General features: G+C 33.3%; 1 protein-coding gene across 1 annotated transcript in view; it reads right to left on the bottom strand.

The window, feature by feature from the left end:
- Window positions 1-81: 81 nt before the first annotated feature.
- Window positions 82-21,356, bottom strand: part of LOC149423565 (fat-like cadherin-related tumor suppressor homolog) — a 223,168-nt gene continuing 201,893 nt past the window's right edge. The window contains exons 5-16 of the mRNA XM_089632259.1: window positions 17,256-17,372; window positions 12,303-12,455; window positions 7,789-8,002; window positions 5,260-5,399; window positions 4,857-5,092; window positions 3,977-4,221; window positions 3,201-3,387; window positions 2,872-3,100; window positions 1,307-2,576; window positions 960-1,184; window positions 334-570; window positions 82-101 (exon numbers count right to left, since the gene is read on the bottom strand). Coding sequence (XP_089488385.1) covers window positions 82-101; window positions 334-570; window positions 960-1,184; window positions 1,307-2,576; window positions 2,872-3,100; window positions 3,201-3,387; window positions 3,977-4,221; window positions 4,857-5,092; window positions 5,260-5,399; window positions 7,789-8,002; window positions 12,303-12,455; window positions 17,256-17,372 — 3,273 coding nt within the window. The remainder of the gene's footprint in view (window positions 102-333; window positions 571-959; window positions 1,185-1,306; window positions 2,577-2,871; window positions 3,101-3,200; window positions 3,388-3,976; window positions 4,222-4,856; window positions 5,093-5,259; window positions 5,400-7,788; window positions 8,003-12,302; window positions 12,456-17,255; window positions 17,373-21,356) is intronic.

Genomic DNA, 21,356 nt, shown 5'->3' with positions numbered 1-21,356 from the left:
TTCAAACTACCACACATTTTAATTGAAAATACAAATATTATCAGATTTTTTCTTGTTTTTATTTTTTGAAACTGCACAAGATCACAACTGTTCCCAACCATCTGGAGTCAGTGAGACAAATATAATATGTATTTTTTCAAATTAGTTAGTTGTGAAATAATACAAATAAATCATATATAATTTACTTGCACACGCTGGGATTTGAACCCACGACCTCTGGCTTGCTGGTTGAGATCCTTACCCCTCGACTACGGAGGCCGTCCCATAACTTTGAAATATTGCATCTTGCACTAGACCATTTGGCCACAATCCTGTCAAAATTTTTATAGTTACCAGTATCATTGTCATAGGCCTCCATTTTCGAAAGAAGAGTGCCAAAAGGAGAAGCCTCAGATACAGAAATGTGGTAGCTGTCGGCAGAGAATTCGGGCGGACAGTCGTTCACATCATCTATCACTATTGACACTGTCACTTCGGCAAATATTCCTGTTACACTGTCGGTGGCGCGCACTGTTAGCTGGTGTAGTTGTTCGTCTTCGTAATCCAGTTCTTCAGTTGCGAAAATTACACCTAGAAACCAATTAATAATGGTATAAATAATTATTTTATAAGGTTTGTTTTGTACAACTAACAACTAACCATCACATACTCCTTGCCTCATTCTTCTGTTTTTCTGACTCTTGACATGAGCAGGTTCAAGTATTTGGTTCACTCAGGCATCAAATTTTCTTAATCAGTTAAATATGATTAGGTATGTGGTATTGTGGGTGATGGGAAAAAACCATTCTTTAGCGACGTGCAGCAAAATAATAAAAAATAGTAAAAATTCCCTTTACTTACATGGTCCATTACTACTATCCGGAGCTGAATGTAATTTAAAAACATAATTATTTATTTTAAAAAATTAACATTTATGACTTAAAAATTTTGACTATGCATCTAGGAAGATATAAACTTACCGGTATTGAAATCAAGGGTAAATTTTTCTTTTTCATTTCCTTGAACAATGCTGTAGATCAACTTTCTGCCAAGTGGTGATGAAGCCAGTAATGGTTCACCCAGAGGACTGAAGACCTCAATGTTTTCTTTTACAACCAAAGAGTAAAACTGTTTGTCGAAGACTGGCATCGACCTATCCACCACTTTCACATTGACAGTAGTTTCACTGTAGCAAGGTGTAACCCCTAAAAATATACAAATATATTTGAGAAACAAAAATATATTCAGTGAATAATGTAATTAAATATTTACACAGGAAACCCAAGCAAAATCAAAACCGATTGGAAAGTAAAAGTTATTTAATTACCTCCATCATATGCTCCAATTATAAGTTGATATTCTTTATTATGTCCTTCCAGATTCTGTTTGAGAGAAATTTCTCCTGTTTTTCGACAGACTTTGAATAATTCACCATGTCCACGCTTCATTTCATATCGAACCTCTCCATTTTCTAAACAATCCAGATCTATTGCATGAACTTTAGCGATAATATGTCCTTTTTCATCTTCAACAGACACTATTGCGTAGTATGGTAGGTTCACAAACATCGGACAGTTATCATTCACATCCATCACTGTCACATTGACCACTACATGAACCACTCGTGTTGTTGTATGTTGAGTCTGCACCACCTCCAGCAAACTTTTGGCTTCTACTATCAAAACATAGTTATCTTTAGTTTCTCGGTCAAATTTAACACCCGTTGTTTGGATAGCTCCTGAAGTTAAACCAACGCTGAACATATCCGTTGGATTCAGAATGTGGAATTCTACATGTTCATTCAATGCACTCCCTAGAACATTGACCACAGTAACAGTCATGATTTTTGTTGAATTTTCCATTACGCTTCCTTCGTAAGCCGGTCTTTGAAATCTTAGGCCAGAACTTTCAGAATTTTCTACAACAATGTAAATCTGGGAGATACTTGAATGTTTTCCATCTGATACCCGAACATGAATTTTATGAATTTGCTTTACTCTATCTGGATGGACTACTGTTACGGTTCCGCTGAGTTGATCTACCGCAAAAATATTTTTCTTGTCTCCATCTATGATGTCATATTTTAACAAATCTTGCGGAGTGTCTGCATCGGTAGCTGTAAGGGTTATTAGCGCAACATTTTTGTATGTAGGAAGTAATAATGACACATTATAATCTTGCTGAGAAAATTTTGGCGGACAGTCATTGACATCTATTACTGTGATATTTACTTTGGCCAAAGTTTCTGAAAATAATTTCGGGACACCTAAGTCATGTGCACGCACATGGAAAATGAAATTCTCATTAGTTTCGAAATCCAGCATTTTCATGGTTTTAATTGCCCCCGTACTGGAATCTATGTGAAAGTATTTGCCTGCAAATATTTCTACTATTTCAAAAGTTATAATGCCATTAGTCCCCGAATCTTTGTCTTCACTAGTCAACACCAGTCGATTACTTGTATTGGAAAATATGAGAGATCCTATCGGAGCCGATTCCAATATACTTCCATAATATGTGTAATTTTGGAAAATGGGAGCATTATCATTCCTATCCAGTATATGTATTAGAATAGATGATTCTGAAGAGATGCCTCCCTGAAACAATATACACAATACATCACCTTGTAAATTAGGATACTTAATTAAACATATACATATGGCCGGTCGGCGGCCGAATTGACATTGCGCTTGGGTCCCACTCAGGCGTAGTGTGTTCAATTCCTCGGCTGGCTAAGTCCTCTATCACAACTCAAGCAACATTTTTAACTTACTGTGGTGGTAGTAGGAGATTTTCAAATATTGTCAGGTTATTCGTAACCCGGGAATGTTTGTCTATCTTTAAAAAAAAAAAAAATGTATATTGCAAATATAAATTGTTAAATATTATTACCATATTAGTTGCCGTAATAGTAAGATTATAGATCTGCAAATCCTCGTAGTCCAAGATCCCCTTTGTTGTTAGAACTCCAGTAGACGGGTTGATATTGAAGGGATCATTTGTATTTCCGTTGACTATGTCAAACAGCAATGATGATGTACTTCTAGCTTCAATATGAGCGACCAATGTTCCAATTGGTTCATTTTCATAAATGTCTGCAGTGTACATTTGTTTCAGAAATCTTAAAGAAAGCAAATATCTTATAAAAACCATTTTTTTAAAGAAAGAATGTTATATTTTCTATATATAAAATAAAATTCACTGCAATAGTTTGTAGTTACCTTGGTTTGGCATTATCAGCCATAGTCACCATAATATGAACTGGAATACTTGATGATAGAGAATTGGGTCCAGGATTGGATGCTTTTACTTGTAGCATGTATTCAAATGCACTATTCAGGTCCAATTCATGAGCTAGTGTTAAGTCTCCCATTTCAGAATCGATTGAAAATATATTTCCAATGTTCCCTGGAATTAAAAGCGATATACGTGTGTGTATGTAACATGTGTATAAAGTAAGAGCAACTGTTAATAATTAAACACTACACAAAAAAAGTTACTTTTGAACAACATTGTTTTGTTACTTTTTTAAGGGAAACTAAAAGAAAGCTTTACAAGACAAGGTTTTTATGCAAAGCACAAAGGATAACTAATTATTACATGTAAGCAATAATTATAAGCTTGAAACACAAACATTAATTGAAAAAATCTTCTGAGAAAAAAATTTGTTTTGATTGGAGCCGACCTGTCACGGGTCAAACCCCGTACCTTTTAATCTGTTATAGAATTTTAAAAATAAATTAACAATTGTGTACACTCTTATACTAGTTCTTGTTATCGAAGAATTCATATAAAAAAGAACAAAAAAACTGGGTTACAATAGATTAACAGGGCCAGCACAGTTAGAGCAGTCCACTCCGAGTACCGACTTGAGAAAGAAGTCAAGGAGCCGAGGAGCCAAGGGGCAGATAATAACTACCACAGGGCCCTTGAGATCTTAACTAGCGCCAGGTACTGTTTGGCCCAAGGCCAGCCCTGTATATTAAAATACACTTACCACTTGTAATTGAATAACTAATTAAAGCATTATCTCCTTTATCCTTATCACTGGCCAAGATCTTAACTATAGACGTGCCCACAGGAGAGGTTTCATAAACCTTCCCTTGTATGATTTTGGAGTTGAATTCGGGGGCATGGTCATTATGGTCGTAGACTCGCACTAGAACCCTGGTGTAGCTGCGTTTTGGTTTTATTGCGTGGTCGCGTACGGTTACAGTTAGAAGATGTACTTCCATGGTTTCCCTACAAAAATAATTGTGTGTTATTTTATTAAGTTCATAGAATACTAAGATCAGATTGTAAGACATTTACCAGCATTGTCTCAAAATATCGAGAGACTGTTATATGAGGAAATTGATTAATATTGATTAGAATTACATGGGTACTTATAATTATTTCGGTTACATTTTGGCAAAGACAATATGAGACGTAACTTATGTACACATCAACAGTAACGGTTCTCATACATACTCTTCTGATATTGTGACTCTTGACATGACCCGACTCAATTTACATTGTCATGTCATGCCTTCCTCACGCATCCCCGACTTCTGTTACCATTAACTTCATCATCATATATTCTCCTTACACTCCTTTCATCGTTCATCCAATCTACATGCCCAAACAATATAAGCATCCATAATACCACAATTTACATCAGAGAATAACATATCATGAAATAACATATCGTGAAATTATAAAAAAAATCGTTAAGAACTCGCTTTTATTATTCAACGGTACGCACTTTGAGAAACAAATTATTACAAGAATATGTGGGGATTTTCGACAAGCAATAAATAACTCCTTAGTATAGTTTAGTATGTAGAATTAGACAACAAAGTGTTAAGTGTTAGATAAGTCCTTGCAAGTTTTGTTACCTATCTAACGGCTCCTTGATAGTAATATCTCCTGTCAGTGAGTCGATCCTGAATATTTTTAAGGACATGAGACTCTGTGCGTTGTGAATGCTGTACAGTAGATTGTCCTGTCCGGAAGCTCGGAGTGATAATATAGGACTTCCCCCCGCAAAGTTCTCAGAGACATTCACAACGTAGACAGCTTGGCTGAAGACAGGGCCTTGTTCATTGACATCATTTACCACCAGCACATTTAACTGGAACAGAATATAGTTTTATAATTAAAAAAATGTGTATATGAAATTGGTAGATATCTAGATTTATGTCCATTGATCAAAAAAAAATTATTTGTTTGACATCCATCAAAACTCTATTATGATATGAATCAGATAATATGTATATATTTTTTTTATAATTTACCAACCTTAGTGAATATTGTATAAAAACCATCCGTAATACTTATGTTTAAGGAATAGTTACTCCTCTGCTCCCATATTAACTTTTTGGCCAGTAAAACATTTCCATTTTCTTGGCCGATGTAAAAGTTGTTTTCGCTGTTGCCATCTAAAAGAAAATTGTAAATCATTAATCAAATCAAATTATTATTATCTATCACGTATTTATTGCAACTAAATATACACATTTTCAAGGGGTCATAAAAAATATATATTAAAAAGTTGAAAGTGCTTAATTAAAGAATTCATAAGATGCTCTTTCATAGATGGCGCTAATTTAATTATTTCACTTAAACATGCTTTGCGAGTTACCCTTTAAAAAACACATTATGTATATGAATAGTTTTGTCTGTATAAAACCTCAATTCTTTCAAGAGAGGCATATAAATACCATATTGGATTGAATCACCGATTCAATATTGTATTTGTATGCCTCTCTTGAAAGTATCGAGTTTTTTTACGGACAAAAGTGTTTATTCATATTCAAATTGCGTATGTACGGGCGCAAACAAATAATTTGTCTAAATATTGTAAAGAAATACCTTGCAAAGAGTGTAGTTTAATAGAATAAATTAATTAAAGCCATCTATGAATACTTAGAAAATAACGAGCGTCGCGTTTAACATTGAGTGGTTTAAAACTACTTGAGAGGAACGGCTGCTTGGACTTTTTCATTCCATATTTAAATTTGGAATTGAGGCCAAAATATTTGACCAAACGAAATAATTATTTTTTTAATCAAAAGGTTGTAATAAATATCTAGTATGGATAAGTGCTATTTTATCAATTAGCATTTTAATTTAAAAAGGCCATTAAATAATTCAATTTTTCATGATTTTAGATGCAACTTTTTTTGTGAGTTAACGGTAATTGTTAAAAAAATAATCTGGCCCAACCTACTATAAAAATATATTAAAATAGAAAATAACAAAATAAAAATGGTAAAAAAGCGTATTTGAATTTTAAATCTATACAAAACAAATTTGTGTTGCAAAGTAAATCGGTTGTTAGTAATTTAAATTTAAGACCATCGAATTTTTTTTTAATTGATAATTAGTATTTAAATTTTATCATATTTAAAAATTTTATTTGGTACAATTTTTTTTTTTATTTGGTAAAATTATTATTACTTCAATAATTATCATTAACTACCAAATAATTGCTAAAGTTTCTTCAAAATCTTAAATATTTACGTTATTTATATACCTTCTTGAGATTGTATTAAAATAATAATAAAACAAATTATGAAACTTTATATTTCACGGTTTCACAACAATATTACATTACTAAGCCGTAAATTAAAAATTTACATTACAACTTGCTTGATGTTATGTTGTAGTAATTAATTTTGTTTAAAAAGTTTATTTCTATTATTATTTTTTTATATTAGCCAAACGCAAAGGCAGTGCCTTTGTGGGTTTCCCTAACTTACCTTTTTTTAAACATTTTATATGTAATCTTTTATTCTAAAAATAAAAATCGAGTTCTTTAATGGCCTATGTATATTATAATCTGAAACACAAATAAATAAAGTGGCACACTATATCCGTACTAGATATTTGCTTTACCTTTTGATAAAAAATAATTATTCAGATTGGTTTATATAAGTATTTTGGCATCAAATCCAAATTTATGTTTTGAATGAAAATGCGCGCAGCCGTTACTCGGCGAAGCACTACGTAGAATCATGTTTTTTTTTTTGCGAAATATTTTAAATTCATTAATTAAATACTGCGAGTAGAACACATTTAAACAGTGTAGCGTCTATTTATAAGCCCTGAAAAAATAAAAATTCAGGCCTATAAAAACTGCCTTAAAATTCTAAATCTTTAACTTACGAACCTATTTTTGGTTACGGTTTTATTGTGTAATGTGTCAAATTAAGTTATTAAGAAAATTGTCCCAAAACCTTCATATATTTATATCTGAAATTCTCAAAATATTTTTTCTTGCATAAATCAAAACAAGCGGCTGAAACGGGAATTTAAACCTTATCTCCATTTACATAAGGAGTGTTGTTGTTAGTGGCCCAGTTCCAATTGTTACACGACTTGGTACATCGCCTTAAGTATTAAATCTACTTTAGTGTTGAGTCAACTCAAGGATTCAAAACTACTTAAGTGTTGAATCTACTCGAGTGCTAAAACTACTTAAATTTTAAAACTACTTAAGTTTTAAAACTACTTAAGTGTTAAAACTACTCAAGTGTTAAAACTACTTAAGTGTTAAAACTGTTTCTCTGTGTAACCAACTCCACTGTATTGTTTTAGAATTATATAACTTTACAATTGAAAAAGTCCTCCATAACACAGGTGAACTCCTAGCGTGGAGGACAATATACTATACCATTGTATAACAAATATATTAAAGAATAAATAAAAAAATAAAAAAACTACTTAAGTGTTAAAACGACTCAAACATAATACGGCTAGTACTAATTATATTTTTAGAAACAACGATTTAGATTTATTAAAAATAAAATTAGTTTCATATCTTACCGACAATATCATACCACAGAGTATCGTTATCTTCATCGATAGCTTGGATCAGCGCGACCAGGAAGCCAACTTTGTCGGACTCGGTGACCTTTACACTGTGGGGCAGGTTGACCACGACGGGGGAGTTGGGGGAGAAAGCGGGAAGTGGTATAACCTCCACAGTCACTCGGGTCGTGGTCACCTTGGGGGGGATCCCGTTGTCCGATGCACGTATCTGGAATTTCAAACTTTTAGTTGTAATGGATGAGCTTGGGTGTTAGAAAGTTGCCAAATGTGAATTTATCGAAATCATTTTAAGCATTATTATTTTGTACAATTATGATTTATTATTATCTGTATTTGTTTATTGCATCCATATTTATATGTTTTATTTTGACCAAAAATTTGAGCTAATATGGTAGGATAGCCAGGAAAATGTCGCACCTACCCGAAGGTCGCTGATATCTGAAGCATTACAAATTTGGATTAATAAAAGTTTTGAATTGCCAGTTACAAAATTTTTACAAAATTTTGTTCTAGAACACGCCTCGATCTTGCATCACACGCTGTATTTTTAGAAGTTAAATTTTTATTATATTTTTATAGGTATAAGACGCGTTTTCTAATAGATGCCCTATGCCAAAATAACTTAATCCGCCTCTGTCATCAATTTACTATTATTGTTAGTAATACCTATCGTGTACCAAGATATCCTTATTTTCAAAAAAATAATTTCTCTGAATATAAGTAGTTATTCTGGGGAAACTAGTTATGGCAGATTATGCAATATATTTTATACATTATCTGGTAGAGTATTGTATAGGGTACAATTTACAAATACATAATTTAAGAAAAAAAACAAGTAAATTAATAGAAAAATTCAAAATTTTACGTGTAAAAATTAACACATTACATAGCAGTCTATTTTTTTACAGGCTCTTCTCAAATTTTTATCACTTCTTGCACATTTGCTTTTCTCGTAGCTCTGTTTTGAATAAATTTAATATTTCTATAATAAATGTATATATATACATTGGAGAAAACCGACTTCGAAATGACCCACAGAATAAGAAATCTATTGTCACAATTACTTTATCAATCGCTTTAAGCGGTAATAAATCATTTTAGACATCATAAAATTTAAATTGACAGGGGTAAAATAGAATCATATGAATAAGTCGTTTAAACGTGGTATGAGCACAGTTTGAAATGGCATTAAAAGCCAAAACAGCTGTAAAAATAATAAAAACTTAAATACTTGCAGAACTTAATAATAATATTATTAAATTTGATTTATATTAATCAATACATTAGCAGCCATGCTAACTTAATGTTTTGTCGGGAACTTTATGTGATGATTTGTTGTCGATGCAGAATCATTCTGAGATATTGTTCCCATTGTCTCCACTCTTCTATTTTCTTGAGAATCTTCTCAGCCCGAGGAAGAGACTGAGATGAATGATTTATGAGGCAGATCACATAAGCACTAAAATGCCTAACCCATAAGTCAATAGCGGTCGAAACCCTCCTGACGTCAGGAAAATATTTTAAAAGAATGTTGTGACCTGTTTGATATTTTCGAGAGTTTTAAGAAAGTTTTTTTATAAATCTAAAGAAAGACGAGATGGCTACGAAATTTCTGACCTTTATAATCCTCTCACGTAGGTAGAGAAATGTTTTATTTTTACGTGGTATCCATTATTGCCTAGACTTTTAAAGTTCGCAATAATTACTATCAGCGGTAACGTTTATGTGGCTTCTAGATAACGAAAATTTAAAGAATAATTTTTCACTTCTCTAGCAAATTAACGACCCCTTGTAAGTAAAAGAAGAATAATTAGCTATTTACATCAGAGTATTGTTTCAATAATCGGAAAACAGGATTATCTCGAAACATTATTGTTGCAAGTTATAAAGTTTTGTTAATATGATATTATTGGCCAGTCAGGTTGTTAGTATGTACCATATACCTATAGATAGATAATTTGTCTAACTCCCCGTAACGGCAGTCTTTAAAAAACATTTCAATATTAAAAATCTTATATTCTTTTTTAGGTCTAGTTGAATATAATTCCTATAATTGGTCTCCTCACTTTAAGATCCACCCCGATTCCGAGATATATTAATTACTAGCTGTACCCCACCACGCGTTGCTGTGGCTCACTTTGTCTGGGTAGATAGAGAAACAACAGCGAGTGTGTACATCCAACAGATTGCGCTATTATAAAAAGCTTTTTTTTACATGTCACGGGTGACGTCTACAAAAAACAGACGCGTATTCGAATGCAACGTTCTGTCAACATTTCAAAGCAATCGCTGAAGAACTTTCGAAGATATAAGATTTCGAACAAACGAAAATTAACATTTTTATTTATATGGATAGATAGATAAACTTGGTCTACCACGGCCGGTCCTACGCTGGCGCAATTGGGGCAGTCCGCTCCAGTAGCCGGATTGTCAAGGCGCCAAGGCGCTGATAATACCTTTCACCTAACAGTCCTAATACATCACCCTTGAGATTATTTTTCACACAAACGGAGCTCTACAAAAATACAAATCATCAGGAGTATTATTAAATATGATTTAAGATTTTCACGGCCAAAAGTATTTTAGTTGTTTGTTTTTGGGGTGTTATGCCGTGTTGCGCTAACTCCTTCTTTAGCCAACGTTTCGGACAGCATTGCAGTGTCCATAAATCAGGGCAGATGTGTTATTTATTAAATAATTTATAAATAACACATCTGCCCTGATGATGGACACTGCAATGCTGTCCGAAAAGTTGGCTAATGAAGGAGTTAGCGCAACACGGCATAACACCCCAAAAACAAACAACAACAAAAAGGAGTATTATTGATCACAGTGATCACCTACATAATCCTCTGCCGGTTTTGACAAGGGTCGTCAAAATTTTACTAGCGCCGTTTCGCTCAGGGTCGGTCCTGGGAGTACCTACAAGATGTGTTCAACTGCACGGAATATAGTTACAAGAAAGCTATAATAACATAACTCAATAATAACTAATGTTAGCATAATACTATTGTTCTGCATGGGTTACATAATTTCAATAGCAATTTTACTTTTTGAATTCTGTTCCACTAAATTGTTTGTAAAAGCTCGTATTGGGGAATAATATAAATAAATAATATCAATGCATGTAATATGAATTATAAATTCACTAGCATTCAGTGCGGGCGTGTAACTTATAGGCTAGTGTGTAGAGATAGAAAAGCAACATTTTTAATACTGTTGTAGCTGAAAATGTATGCGTGTAATATACCTACATATTTTTATAAAAAGCTTGACGGTATAACTTTGACGGTATTTTTCGATTTTTTTAAATGATCCAAAGTAGGTACCTATCTATAATATATTTTGACAGAAAATTGTTTTTAAATGGCGTTTTAAATTTTTTTATTATAATATCCCGTGAATTTTTATGGGGGCTGTGTAATAATTTTTATATTTTCAGTACATTATTATAATGAAAATTCGATTATCGGCAGTGGTAATTTAATTTTAAAAAATTCTTATTTTTTTTAAATAGGTATGTATATGTTTTCACGAGTCTTCGGTTGTTTGTACGTAACATTTCGGATGTGAAATTCTAAAATCGTAACATTATAAAATTAAAAAAAATTAAATTACATAAATCAATTTCAAATTTTCAGTAGGTACCTATTAAATAAAAATAAATTAAGGTTTTATGCCTCCGTTGTTAAAATAGTTTATTTTTCACGGGTATGTACGTACTTAATATATAAACCGTTGCAGCCGTGATTATTAAAGAACGATTCCGAGGTCGACGGCAGATTGCAGAGTTAATACTGAAGCCTTAGACACATTACGCGAGCATAATATAGCGTGGCATAAACATATTATATGTTAGAATAACACACTGCGCTTTGATATTACTCTTACTTATTCTATTGGGAAACTGCCGCGGAATATCATTTCTCTGTATGGAATCTGACAGATGACAGCCGCGTAGTTACGGCGCTCCGTACATTATTATGACCCCTTCTCCTGCCGTAGGTGGATACGTTTCAAATAAAGCCTGGCTAGCAGATCATAGCGTATATCGTCGCCACGCCAACAATTATAACACATCATCTTTTTAGGTATGACAGGTCTCTGCATTGGATTGTATTGCGAGCAGTATGGAGTTATATAAAACGCTTTGAATTGAATAACTTAATTAATGAACGTAATCTGTTACCCCCTACGTTATAATAATTATTATTTATTTTTCGGAATAACTTTATTGAGTAAAACCTCAAATTGAAATATTTAAATAATTATTATTGTTATCGTGTCTTGCATTGAGTTTGTGGTCTGCCACTGCGGTTTGCAGTCTGCCGCCGACCTCAGAATCTTACCTTTATGGATTTTCAACTTTTCGTAACTTTCGCATAGTCAAAAACTCTGAAAGATGGCGTTCGTTATTCGATTTCCCAAAATAATTGGGAGTGTTATTCCCCGCATTCTTCAATTATTATTATGAAACGATCGAAAAAGTTTGGTTGTCTTTTCCTTACATTTAATTCGTGACTGCCTCCAGCTTCTAGGTCCTCATTGCTGAATACGACGCCAGTGGTCGGATGAATGTGGAAGATATTTTTCCCTTTCCCTGGCTTGGTGCTATATAAAACCACTCCGTTTTCCGCTTCATCATCATCGTGTGCGAGCACCTAGAATCAGAAAACATTGTGCTTAAATAAATGATTAATTATTTTTGATGATGAATTTTTGTACTTGGAAGTGGAATTAACATCAACAATTTCCTTCAGCATTGTACAAATAATGTAGATAGCATAGTAAAGAAATGGACTTGGAAGGATATTCTACATATTGTTGATTAGCACTCAGTAACATCTAACAGTAAATAATGAAACGTTAATTATGTTATGTTAAATAATCAATAAATTGATTAATTTGAACCATTATCTGTTAACATTCGCACATGGTACAAACAACGCTCAAACTTTTCCTAAAAGCAGTTAAATATTCCATGACTTAAAGAAATACATAAATATGATGGGATTGGAGATTGAAGATTTCGTAATGGATATTTAAACGACAAAGGCAAGAAGTGTGGAAATGTCATGTCATATCATGTGTCAAATTTAGCGATTACTCACAGCCAAGAATGGACTAAATCGACTAGAGTTGGATAGGTGCTGTAGGTAGCTTTGTATTGAGGTATTTAATATTATTATTTATTTACCAAAGTTTTCGGTATTGTAATGCTTCTTTGAGTGAGGGAATGTATCTTGTCGTTTAGTTCTATATGTGAAAGGCTACTTTAGACAAGGTTCTATTATAACGCAATGCATAACGCGTCAAGATAATGGTGACCGGATAACTCCTTAAAATGACAATTCAACACACCTATATAACGTGCTATAAAGTTATGAAAAGTGATGACAAAACTAGGTTACATGTGTAACTATTTAACCTAGTTTTTGTCTTATCACTTTTCATAACTTTTTATAATTGTGTTGAATTGTCATTTTGAGGAGTTATCACGGAATCCAAGATAATACATATCTTAATGGCTTTAACCGATCGCAGGTGAAGAAATTCGTATCACGATTGCAACAATAATTCTTTTTTCAAACATATTTTTTGTAAATAGGCTGTTGTCCGTTGTCCGCGTCCTACAAACAAACCACCATCATGTAATCAAATTTTTCATAAGGTGCAAAAGAGATACTTCATAAATTTTCCATGAGAGCCATTACACCTTTCAGGCACCATTATTATGAAAGAAGGCGGTTTGAAGAGACTCTATAAAAATTTTCTGTATAAAGCAAAAACCTGAATAAACTTTGTCTCCACCTACAAATTACCACGCGCAAAAAATACAAAGGAAAAATTCACAGGTTATGCTCCCGTGCTGTAATATACGAACTAAAATCACAGTGGCTTACTCGTTCAGCCCACGGCATTTTCATCTGGGGAACAACAAATTTATTTTAATAGGCATATATGCCTACCTAATTATAATATAATGTAGGTACTTTAACGCGGTGGACTCGTATCAAATGTTGCCCAAATTTTATTACGGTCATCGTACTCCAGCTTTATCCACAAAGGGATAATAGTGAATGATGGAAAACTATCTCCCCGTTTGGTTGTAGGTATTGTAGGTATCTCCGTTACCCCAAGAGTAGGGCATACGCACTTATCTCATTTCATATCTTGAACCATACCTACTACTTACTTACTTAAAAAGTGTAAACATTGGTTGAAGATTTTTATTTTATGAAGTAAATAATACAGTGTGAAAGCTCTTCAATAATACTATAGGATTTGAAATTAAAAATTACAAAAAAGGAAATTTCGGTTTTTTTGTTGAAAATATGTTGGCAAAATCGGCTAATATATAAAGATAATTTAAAGTTCAAAACTTTTTACATTTTCCCAATACAACAGGCTGTTCGGCTTCTCTGTATCTCTGGGAATGCTAAACGGAGGGTATTTTAAGGAAAGAAAGAAATAAAGCCAACTTCCAAGAAACCCATATCTTAGGAGGAGGGAAACAAAAAGGCTGACAGGTTGTTACAGAGCTAAGCTTTTGAGTTTTTCAGAATAGTGACGAATCGTGAACACGTAGCGAAATTTAGATTTCGGAGACGAAAATCGTCGCGTCGATGGGGTCGAGGAAAATCAGGGGAATAGTCCCCATGCCCCCCCTCCAATCCCCGATTCCTCCGTAAGTTGAACCCTTTATACCGTTATTTAGCATATTATGTTGAAAAATTATTTGTCTCTTTTTCCATCAAAGTCTTTGTAACTCCTTGATAATTTATTTTTACCATTTCGCGTCAAAGATCACTCACTAGTCACCATACATACAAACATGTTGTACATTTAGATACAAAAATCTGAGGTCCATATTTCAAACTGAGCTTCCAGCACTTCCAAAAATATCTATATCGAAATGTAAAATAAAATTGGCGATAAAAAATAACTAAAAAACGTGTAATATTTAATCCTAAAACAGTATTGCGTCAATTATTAAGAAACAACCTTGAGTGGAATAAGTGCACTTTGGAAACATGAACATTGGCCTCATTATGTAAGTCCCGCATCGTTAGTGCGAGGCCTTTAAAGCCATGCGAAGTAATCATATCCCTAAAAAGGAGAGTTTTCTAAAAAATATTCAAAAAAATGATCTTTAATTGTTATTATAAAGTGTAAAGCCTTTTAGAAACAACTTAAAATTAATTACGTCCTTGGGTTTTTATTTCAACACTTAGGCATACTAAATGCTCAAAAAACACGAAAATGCTTTTGTTTACCCACTGATTGTTTTTCAAAGGGAAATAATAAAATACGTATTTTGTATTGAGCAAAGGACGAGAAAATGTTTTATTAAATTATCAAAAAGAATATTTTTTAGTAGTTTGAGCACTCGAGGCAGATGACCAATTAAAATATTGTAAAACATCAGCTCTTTGAAGTAATACGATGAAGGTAATAGCCTACAAAAGCTTTCGGCTAAGTAAGCAAAGGAATAAAATTAATATAATCGCGTCCTCTGAGACTCGTTTAAATAAACATTGATATATTTCTACAAAATGGATGACTCCGAGTAACGAAGAATAATAAAAAACTGTATTGAAATGAAAATAGCTGTAAAATCACTGACGTAATATTTGAGATCGTTTCAAATTATGAAAGTTTACGATAAAAAATAAACATTCGTTTGGTGTGTGATAAAGTATGATCCAAATCACCGAAACTTTCAAGACACTGTACATGGAGTTATGCATGCCAATTAGGTAATAACAATGTTACTCAACCTAACTCTGAACATAATACGTTGGACTCAAACTCCACAAACCTCTGAAACTTAACTTAGATAATTCTATCTCGGCCCCCTTTCGTAATATTATTATTGAATTCAAAAAGGCTCAATCTGATACTGGCAATGATACAAATACTGGCAATGACAATAAAATGTGGAAATTAATTACGATGGAACACATTTTTCGGCATTCATGGTAATACTGAGCTACCCCAATTTTGAAATAATTATAGCACCTATATTCAGATGTGAGGTTATATTTGGCTCCTGAATTAGAAAGAAAAAAGTATTTTGATGCTTAAAGTGCGCTTCAGTTCCACATTATTGCAGCTTATTTTTTCTACATTTTTTTTAATAATATATATATACAAAATTTCTACTCCACACTCTATATTTATCGCACGGTAGTAAATATTGCAATCGCCGAACAAAGTCTTACATTTACGAATAATAAAAGTCTATAGTATTCATTCAAATAGTCGACCGCTCTGCCGTGAAACGTGGAATCATCATAAAAATGAGACCTAAATTATTGTGGAAATACTTCATGAAATAAAGAACACTTCAAAGCCAGTGACAATGCAAAATATTAAAAGAAGAATTCGCTTGTTCAGCATTAATTCCTTTGTTAGGAAAACTTACCTACCTAGATTTTTTTTCTTCGTAAAAGAATGAGAAGACGATTAAAATAAATAGCATTAAAAATAATGATATGACTATAAATATGGCGAGGTGCTTGTTTAAAAAACCTCACATTGTGTACCGCCGCACTTTGTGAACAATGCCAAGCACTATTGCGAGCTTTCAAGAATTATCCATCATCGTCGCTTATTTTACGAAATGTTACGTAAGAAAAAAAGTCAAGTGCTTGGGTTTTCGTGAATACTCGTACGAATACGACGTTATTACATTTCAAATTCGGTTACAAAAAGTGTAATTAAATATAATTTATGCTACTTCTCGTAAGAGAACAAGCAAGAAGGCAAGAGCAGCGACAAGAATTGTGAAGTTAATTTGTTTTCTCGAGGTTGTCTTTTAAATGACTTAATGATTAGTAAATGTTTAGGGCCTTACTAATACAAGCGTTTTATATTTTACACAACTGATAAACAACCAACAATGGAGAGTTGATGGTTGTTTTACCGTTTAGTAAAATTTAAAACACGTTTATTAGTAAGGAGATTATTGTTTAATTATTATAAAAACGATGCCCACAGAAACAAAGCAGGGAGTGTCAATGTCAGGCAATTGAAAACCTTTGTATTATAACTACTTGATGAATTTATATAATATTCAATTAGCCAACGAGTTCAGTTCAGTTAGGTACGATCATTACATATTTTTTGTGACTTATTTTCGTAGATATACATTTTTATATAATAAATCGACACTGCCCTTTTTTATGAATTTTCAAAAACAAAAAAAACTTTATCTCTCTCATTCTAATTCGTCCGGTAGAATAATGCTGTTTTTTAACGATCTCGTCTCTACACTCTACCTACCCTACCGGGTGTATTTTAAATTCCAATATTCATATTATACATGCTCATTAAATGTAACTTGTAGAACTGAAGCTTGAATACTTCGTGATTCGTGATCGAAAAGCATGTTTGCATAAAAATATACAAGTATCACCAAAAGACAAAGAGTAGAAAAATTAGGAAAAAGTACTTACTCTGAACACGGAAAATCCCCTTAATTCGCCATTGTGTACGTCCCAAGGCATCGCTTCGTCCCCGACCCCTAAAGTAATATCCTTATCGGGGGACATTGCTTTTGTAGAATTTTGATCCTGAAAAAATATGAACACATTCTTTTTTATTGAACGTCAGAATGGGAAGAATCGATTGTACATGACCTAGGGATAAATTTAATGCGCCAAAACTTTCTATAAAGTCTGAGTAAGCTTCTATGCGGTAGAAAATCTTGAACAGAGTCCAACATTAAAATAATAATAACCTATAAATCTTTTCAGCTTAAATTTGGACACTTCTGGATGGTTTCTATGTTAAGGGTGGAATGACCTATTCAGAAGGTCTAATCCACCCCTTCCCTGAGAAAAAAAGTATTGCTAATTTATTAAGAATCTCTTCAAATCAAACGGGATTGTAGGAATTACGAATGAATTAACAGGTTTCCTGATAAAATTTTAGTAAATTACGAACACATTATGACGTACGTGCATTTGCCTTAATAATTTATCATGACGAAATGTGAAAATATTCTCATTTTCGTGAACTCGTGTTCCGATATCTTGATAATATATTCGTAATTTACTAAAAGTTAATCAGGAAATCTGTTAATTCATCCGTTTTTGCGTGGAGAAAAATTAGTATTGCTGATTTATTAAAATCCTGTTAAAAACGGGACAGCCGACTGTTTCCTAATAAAATGTTAGTACTTTCCGAATACATGTTCATGCATCTGCGTTTGCCCTGTTAATATGTAATGACGAAATGCAAACTTTTTTTATTAAAAGTTTAACACGAAACTTATCAATTCATTCGTCAAAGGCCTGCGGTCCTGTTTTTAACAGGATTACGTTTAATTTGGTTTAGCTAACTTATTATAATATTTTAAATCACACATATATGTCATCTAGGATTACGATAAATTTAGATACAAAAATTATATTTTATTGAACACGAAACTACCGAAAAATGGCGTTGTTTGATGTCTTCTGTTACGATAAAATCCTAAAGGACCTACTTGATTTAACCTGGAGAGAGTAGTTTTAGAAGTCTTTGAAATATACCCACGTATTTTTATTTAATTATGTATAAAGCTAACCGAAAAGCTTCAAACATGAATACATCTCGACCTTTGAGACGGGTTTAGTAACTTCGGGAGGCTTCCCAAAGGACCACATTTCAAATGTGTACATAATTCATAGATTCTACCTTCATTAATATGAAGATAATTATTCTAGCCACCGTTTTTTTTACCTTCTCGTCTGTTGTTCTATTTTGCCAGTTCAATTAATTTGGTTAGACCATGAACGCTCGTTTTTTATTTTATTTTATATTTTTTTTGTTTATTGTTCAAGTATCAAACATGAAAAATGTTGTCGATAACGCTAACCACATTTTTACATAATTTTTTACTCCAATCGTTAACAAATTGAGAGAACTCGATATTTCGAAATCACATATTTTTTTGGTGTAATTAGTAAGAAAACTGTAACTTCACTTTTATTTCGTTCATATAATAATAAACAAAAAATATTTTTTTAAGTTAAACCGATTTTTATGATAACGGCGCGAAATACGTACGATTAATTTTGCCTATTTTTAGAATTTCATTAATGGCATCCAGTATAAATATTATTTCTCTTTCCAACGTCAAAAAAGTATGTATTTTCGCATGATAGAAAAAAAGATAATAATACTTTTATAAAATACTAAGATGCTGGAGGGGTTAAGTGATAAATATTGAAGACAGATTTATTTTATTATTTATTTATTTATTGGACAATTTGTAAAGCGCCGCTTTTCTGAGATATCACCTCAGGGGCGCTTTAAAGTTGATGCAGGTATTACAAAAAATATAAATATTACAAAAATAAAGTGAAGTTTGTGATGTTTTGGACACTCACATAAAATAAACGAAACGAACGTGCTCAAAAAAAATTTTTGTTTAGACAACGACGGGAGAATTATGGACAGACAGGCCTGGAGTAAACACATTCACACGGGACAGGGCGCAGGGACGGGCAGTCAGGTTTGGAACTTGAGTGCATTGACAGCTCCATGAAATCGATACAAATGAGAAGTGTTGTGTGAAATTGCAGTGAATTAGTGGATCCAGATGGTGTTAATAGTATTGTGGAATTTTGAACTAAAGTGAAAGATTATTGATCCGGTGCTTGTGTGAAGTGACAGTGGTTCGACTCAGTGAGAAAACAATTAATAATAATGACAATAATAATAATTGGATAATTTGTAGGGCGCCGTTTTGTAAAAACCCACCTCAGGGGCGCCCGGTGTTGTGCAATCGCGATTGTGTTATAAAGTTGTGTTGATTTAAATGTGTAGTTCAAACTAAATTACTTGTCTTAAAAACATGAAAATAATAATAATAATGATCGCGTTTTTAAAACAGAGTGACCGTATATAAAGGCAGCAAGTTTTAATCGGGCTAGGTTATTGATTTGGCGAGATGGCATTCTATCCACGGAGACCGAAAAACCAGAGAATCAAATAGATTATTAACTGTGGGTTCGAATCCTAACAGATTAGGGAGGTACAATTTTATTTACAGGAATATTTAATTACCCTTTTATAAGCGTAGGGAGGAGGTCGAAAATTAAAGTGATTTAGCTATATAGTGTAACCAGGTAAGTTTCACACGAGGATTTGGAGGTGACTAACAGGGTGAGTTTTTTATATTATTTATTAAATTTCAGAGGACCCTTTTTATAATAGGATACAACCGAGGTACAGGAACCGAGTTTGCAACGCCTGCAACCCAAATAATCTTCCCATAAGAAGGGATATGCTAGACGCATTGTCAATCAGCTGTGAGCGAGAGACGAGTCAACGACCTTTTCATATATAGGACAAGACGCAGGTACAGTCAGTCAAAGGGGGAAGTTTTGCTAGCGTATGCCGTCCCAAATTGAAAGCGATCGGATGCAACCAGACGGAACAAAATGAAAACTTTTCTTCTGTTATTTGACTTTCTAATTTAATACTTTTCATCTATTGTTTGACTTTCTAAGTTACGAGTTGGGATGCACAAAAACAAATCTAAAGTCAAAAGAGGGAGATGGTAATCTCCGAAATAAAACTACCAACCGAACAACTTTTCTCAACAGGTATCTTTCGAGAGGTAGGCAGCCTCTTTAAATTAAATGCAAAACATCAAACCAATTATCCGTTTATACCTTACCTGAGAGGATAGGTATTCAGTAGGAGTTACCCATACCTAATACACGAGGATGCTAGTAACCTCATAAAATAATTACTAGAACCGAATTTTAAAATACAGACAGTCCTCATCCTAAATTTGGCATTTCGAGTAGACCTTACATATATCTCACATGATAATTGGCTGAATGGGTAGGCACACAACCTATCGTTAATAAGCAGGCAAAATGTCGACAAGATCGTCGTGTGTTACCTATGTATTGACCTAGAAAGGGATGTAAATCCCCGACGACGTGGGAGTTACAACGTTTTCTAGAGGTGGCACGTAACTTAGGACCTTACGTGTCACATTTTCGCGACTAGATTCGTGATAAAGGGATGTTATGGTTTTCCCCTTCTACACTCAGTAAAGTAGTTTATCCTGGAGGTGTTTGAGATTGGGGCAATTCTGAAATTGGTGAAGAGACCTGGTTTTCTTTATTCTGGCGTGAAGGTTGCCGATTTGGAACAAGGGGAGACCCGGCCGGTTGTGATATCCAGACACGCAGATATCGATTGCCTTGTTCGAATTATCATCCATCAGTTTTGTTTGGTAAGCGGAGGAGCCAGTCTTAACTTGAAAAAAAAATTCATTTCCTTTCCTCTCCTTCCCCTCCCAAAATATATACATGGATGGCGCCGACAACTAACACCATAAATTTATCGTATGTATATCACATATATAAAATCTAACACTTTATTATACTCACATAACCCTACGATGGATAGAATCGCGTAGCTAGTTGGGGGAGCAGGCGACTTAGAAGATAAGGTTTATGAAATGGTTTTAAAACACAGCGGTAATGGATTCAACTCACTCTATCTCAAAAGAACCGAGGGATACCACACATACATACATAACTAGGATT

Source organism: Hesperophylax consimilis, chromosome 5, assembly GCF_061612785.1.
Source record: "Hesperophylax consimilis isolate HC1 chromosome 5, BYU_Hcon_1.0, whole genome shotgun sequence".
NCBI lineage: Eukaryota > Metazoa > Arthropoda > Insecta > Trichoptera > Limnephilidae > Hesperophylax > Hesperophylax consimilis.
The sequence above is the reverse complement of the archived record's forward strand: the minus strand, read 5'-3'. Positions and strand labels throughout refer to the sequence as shown.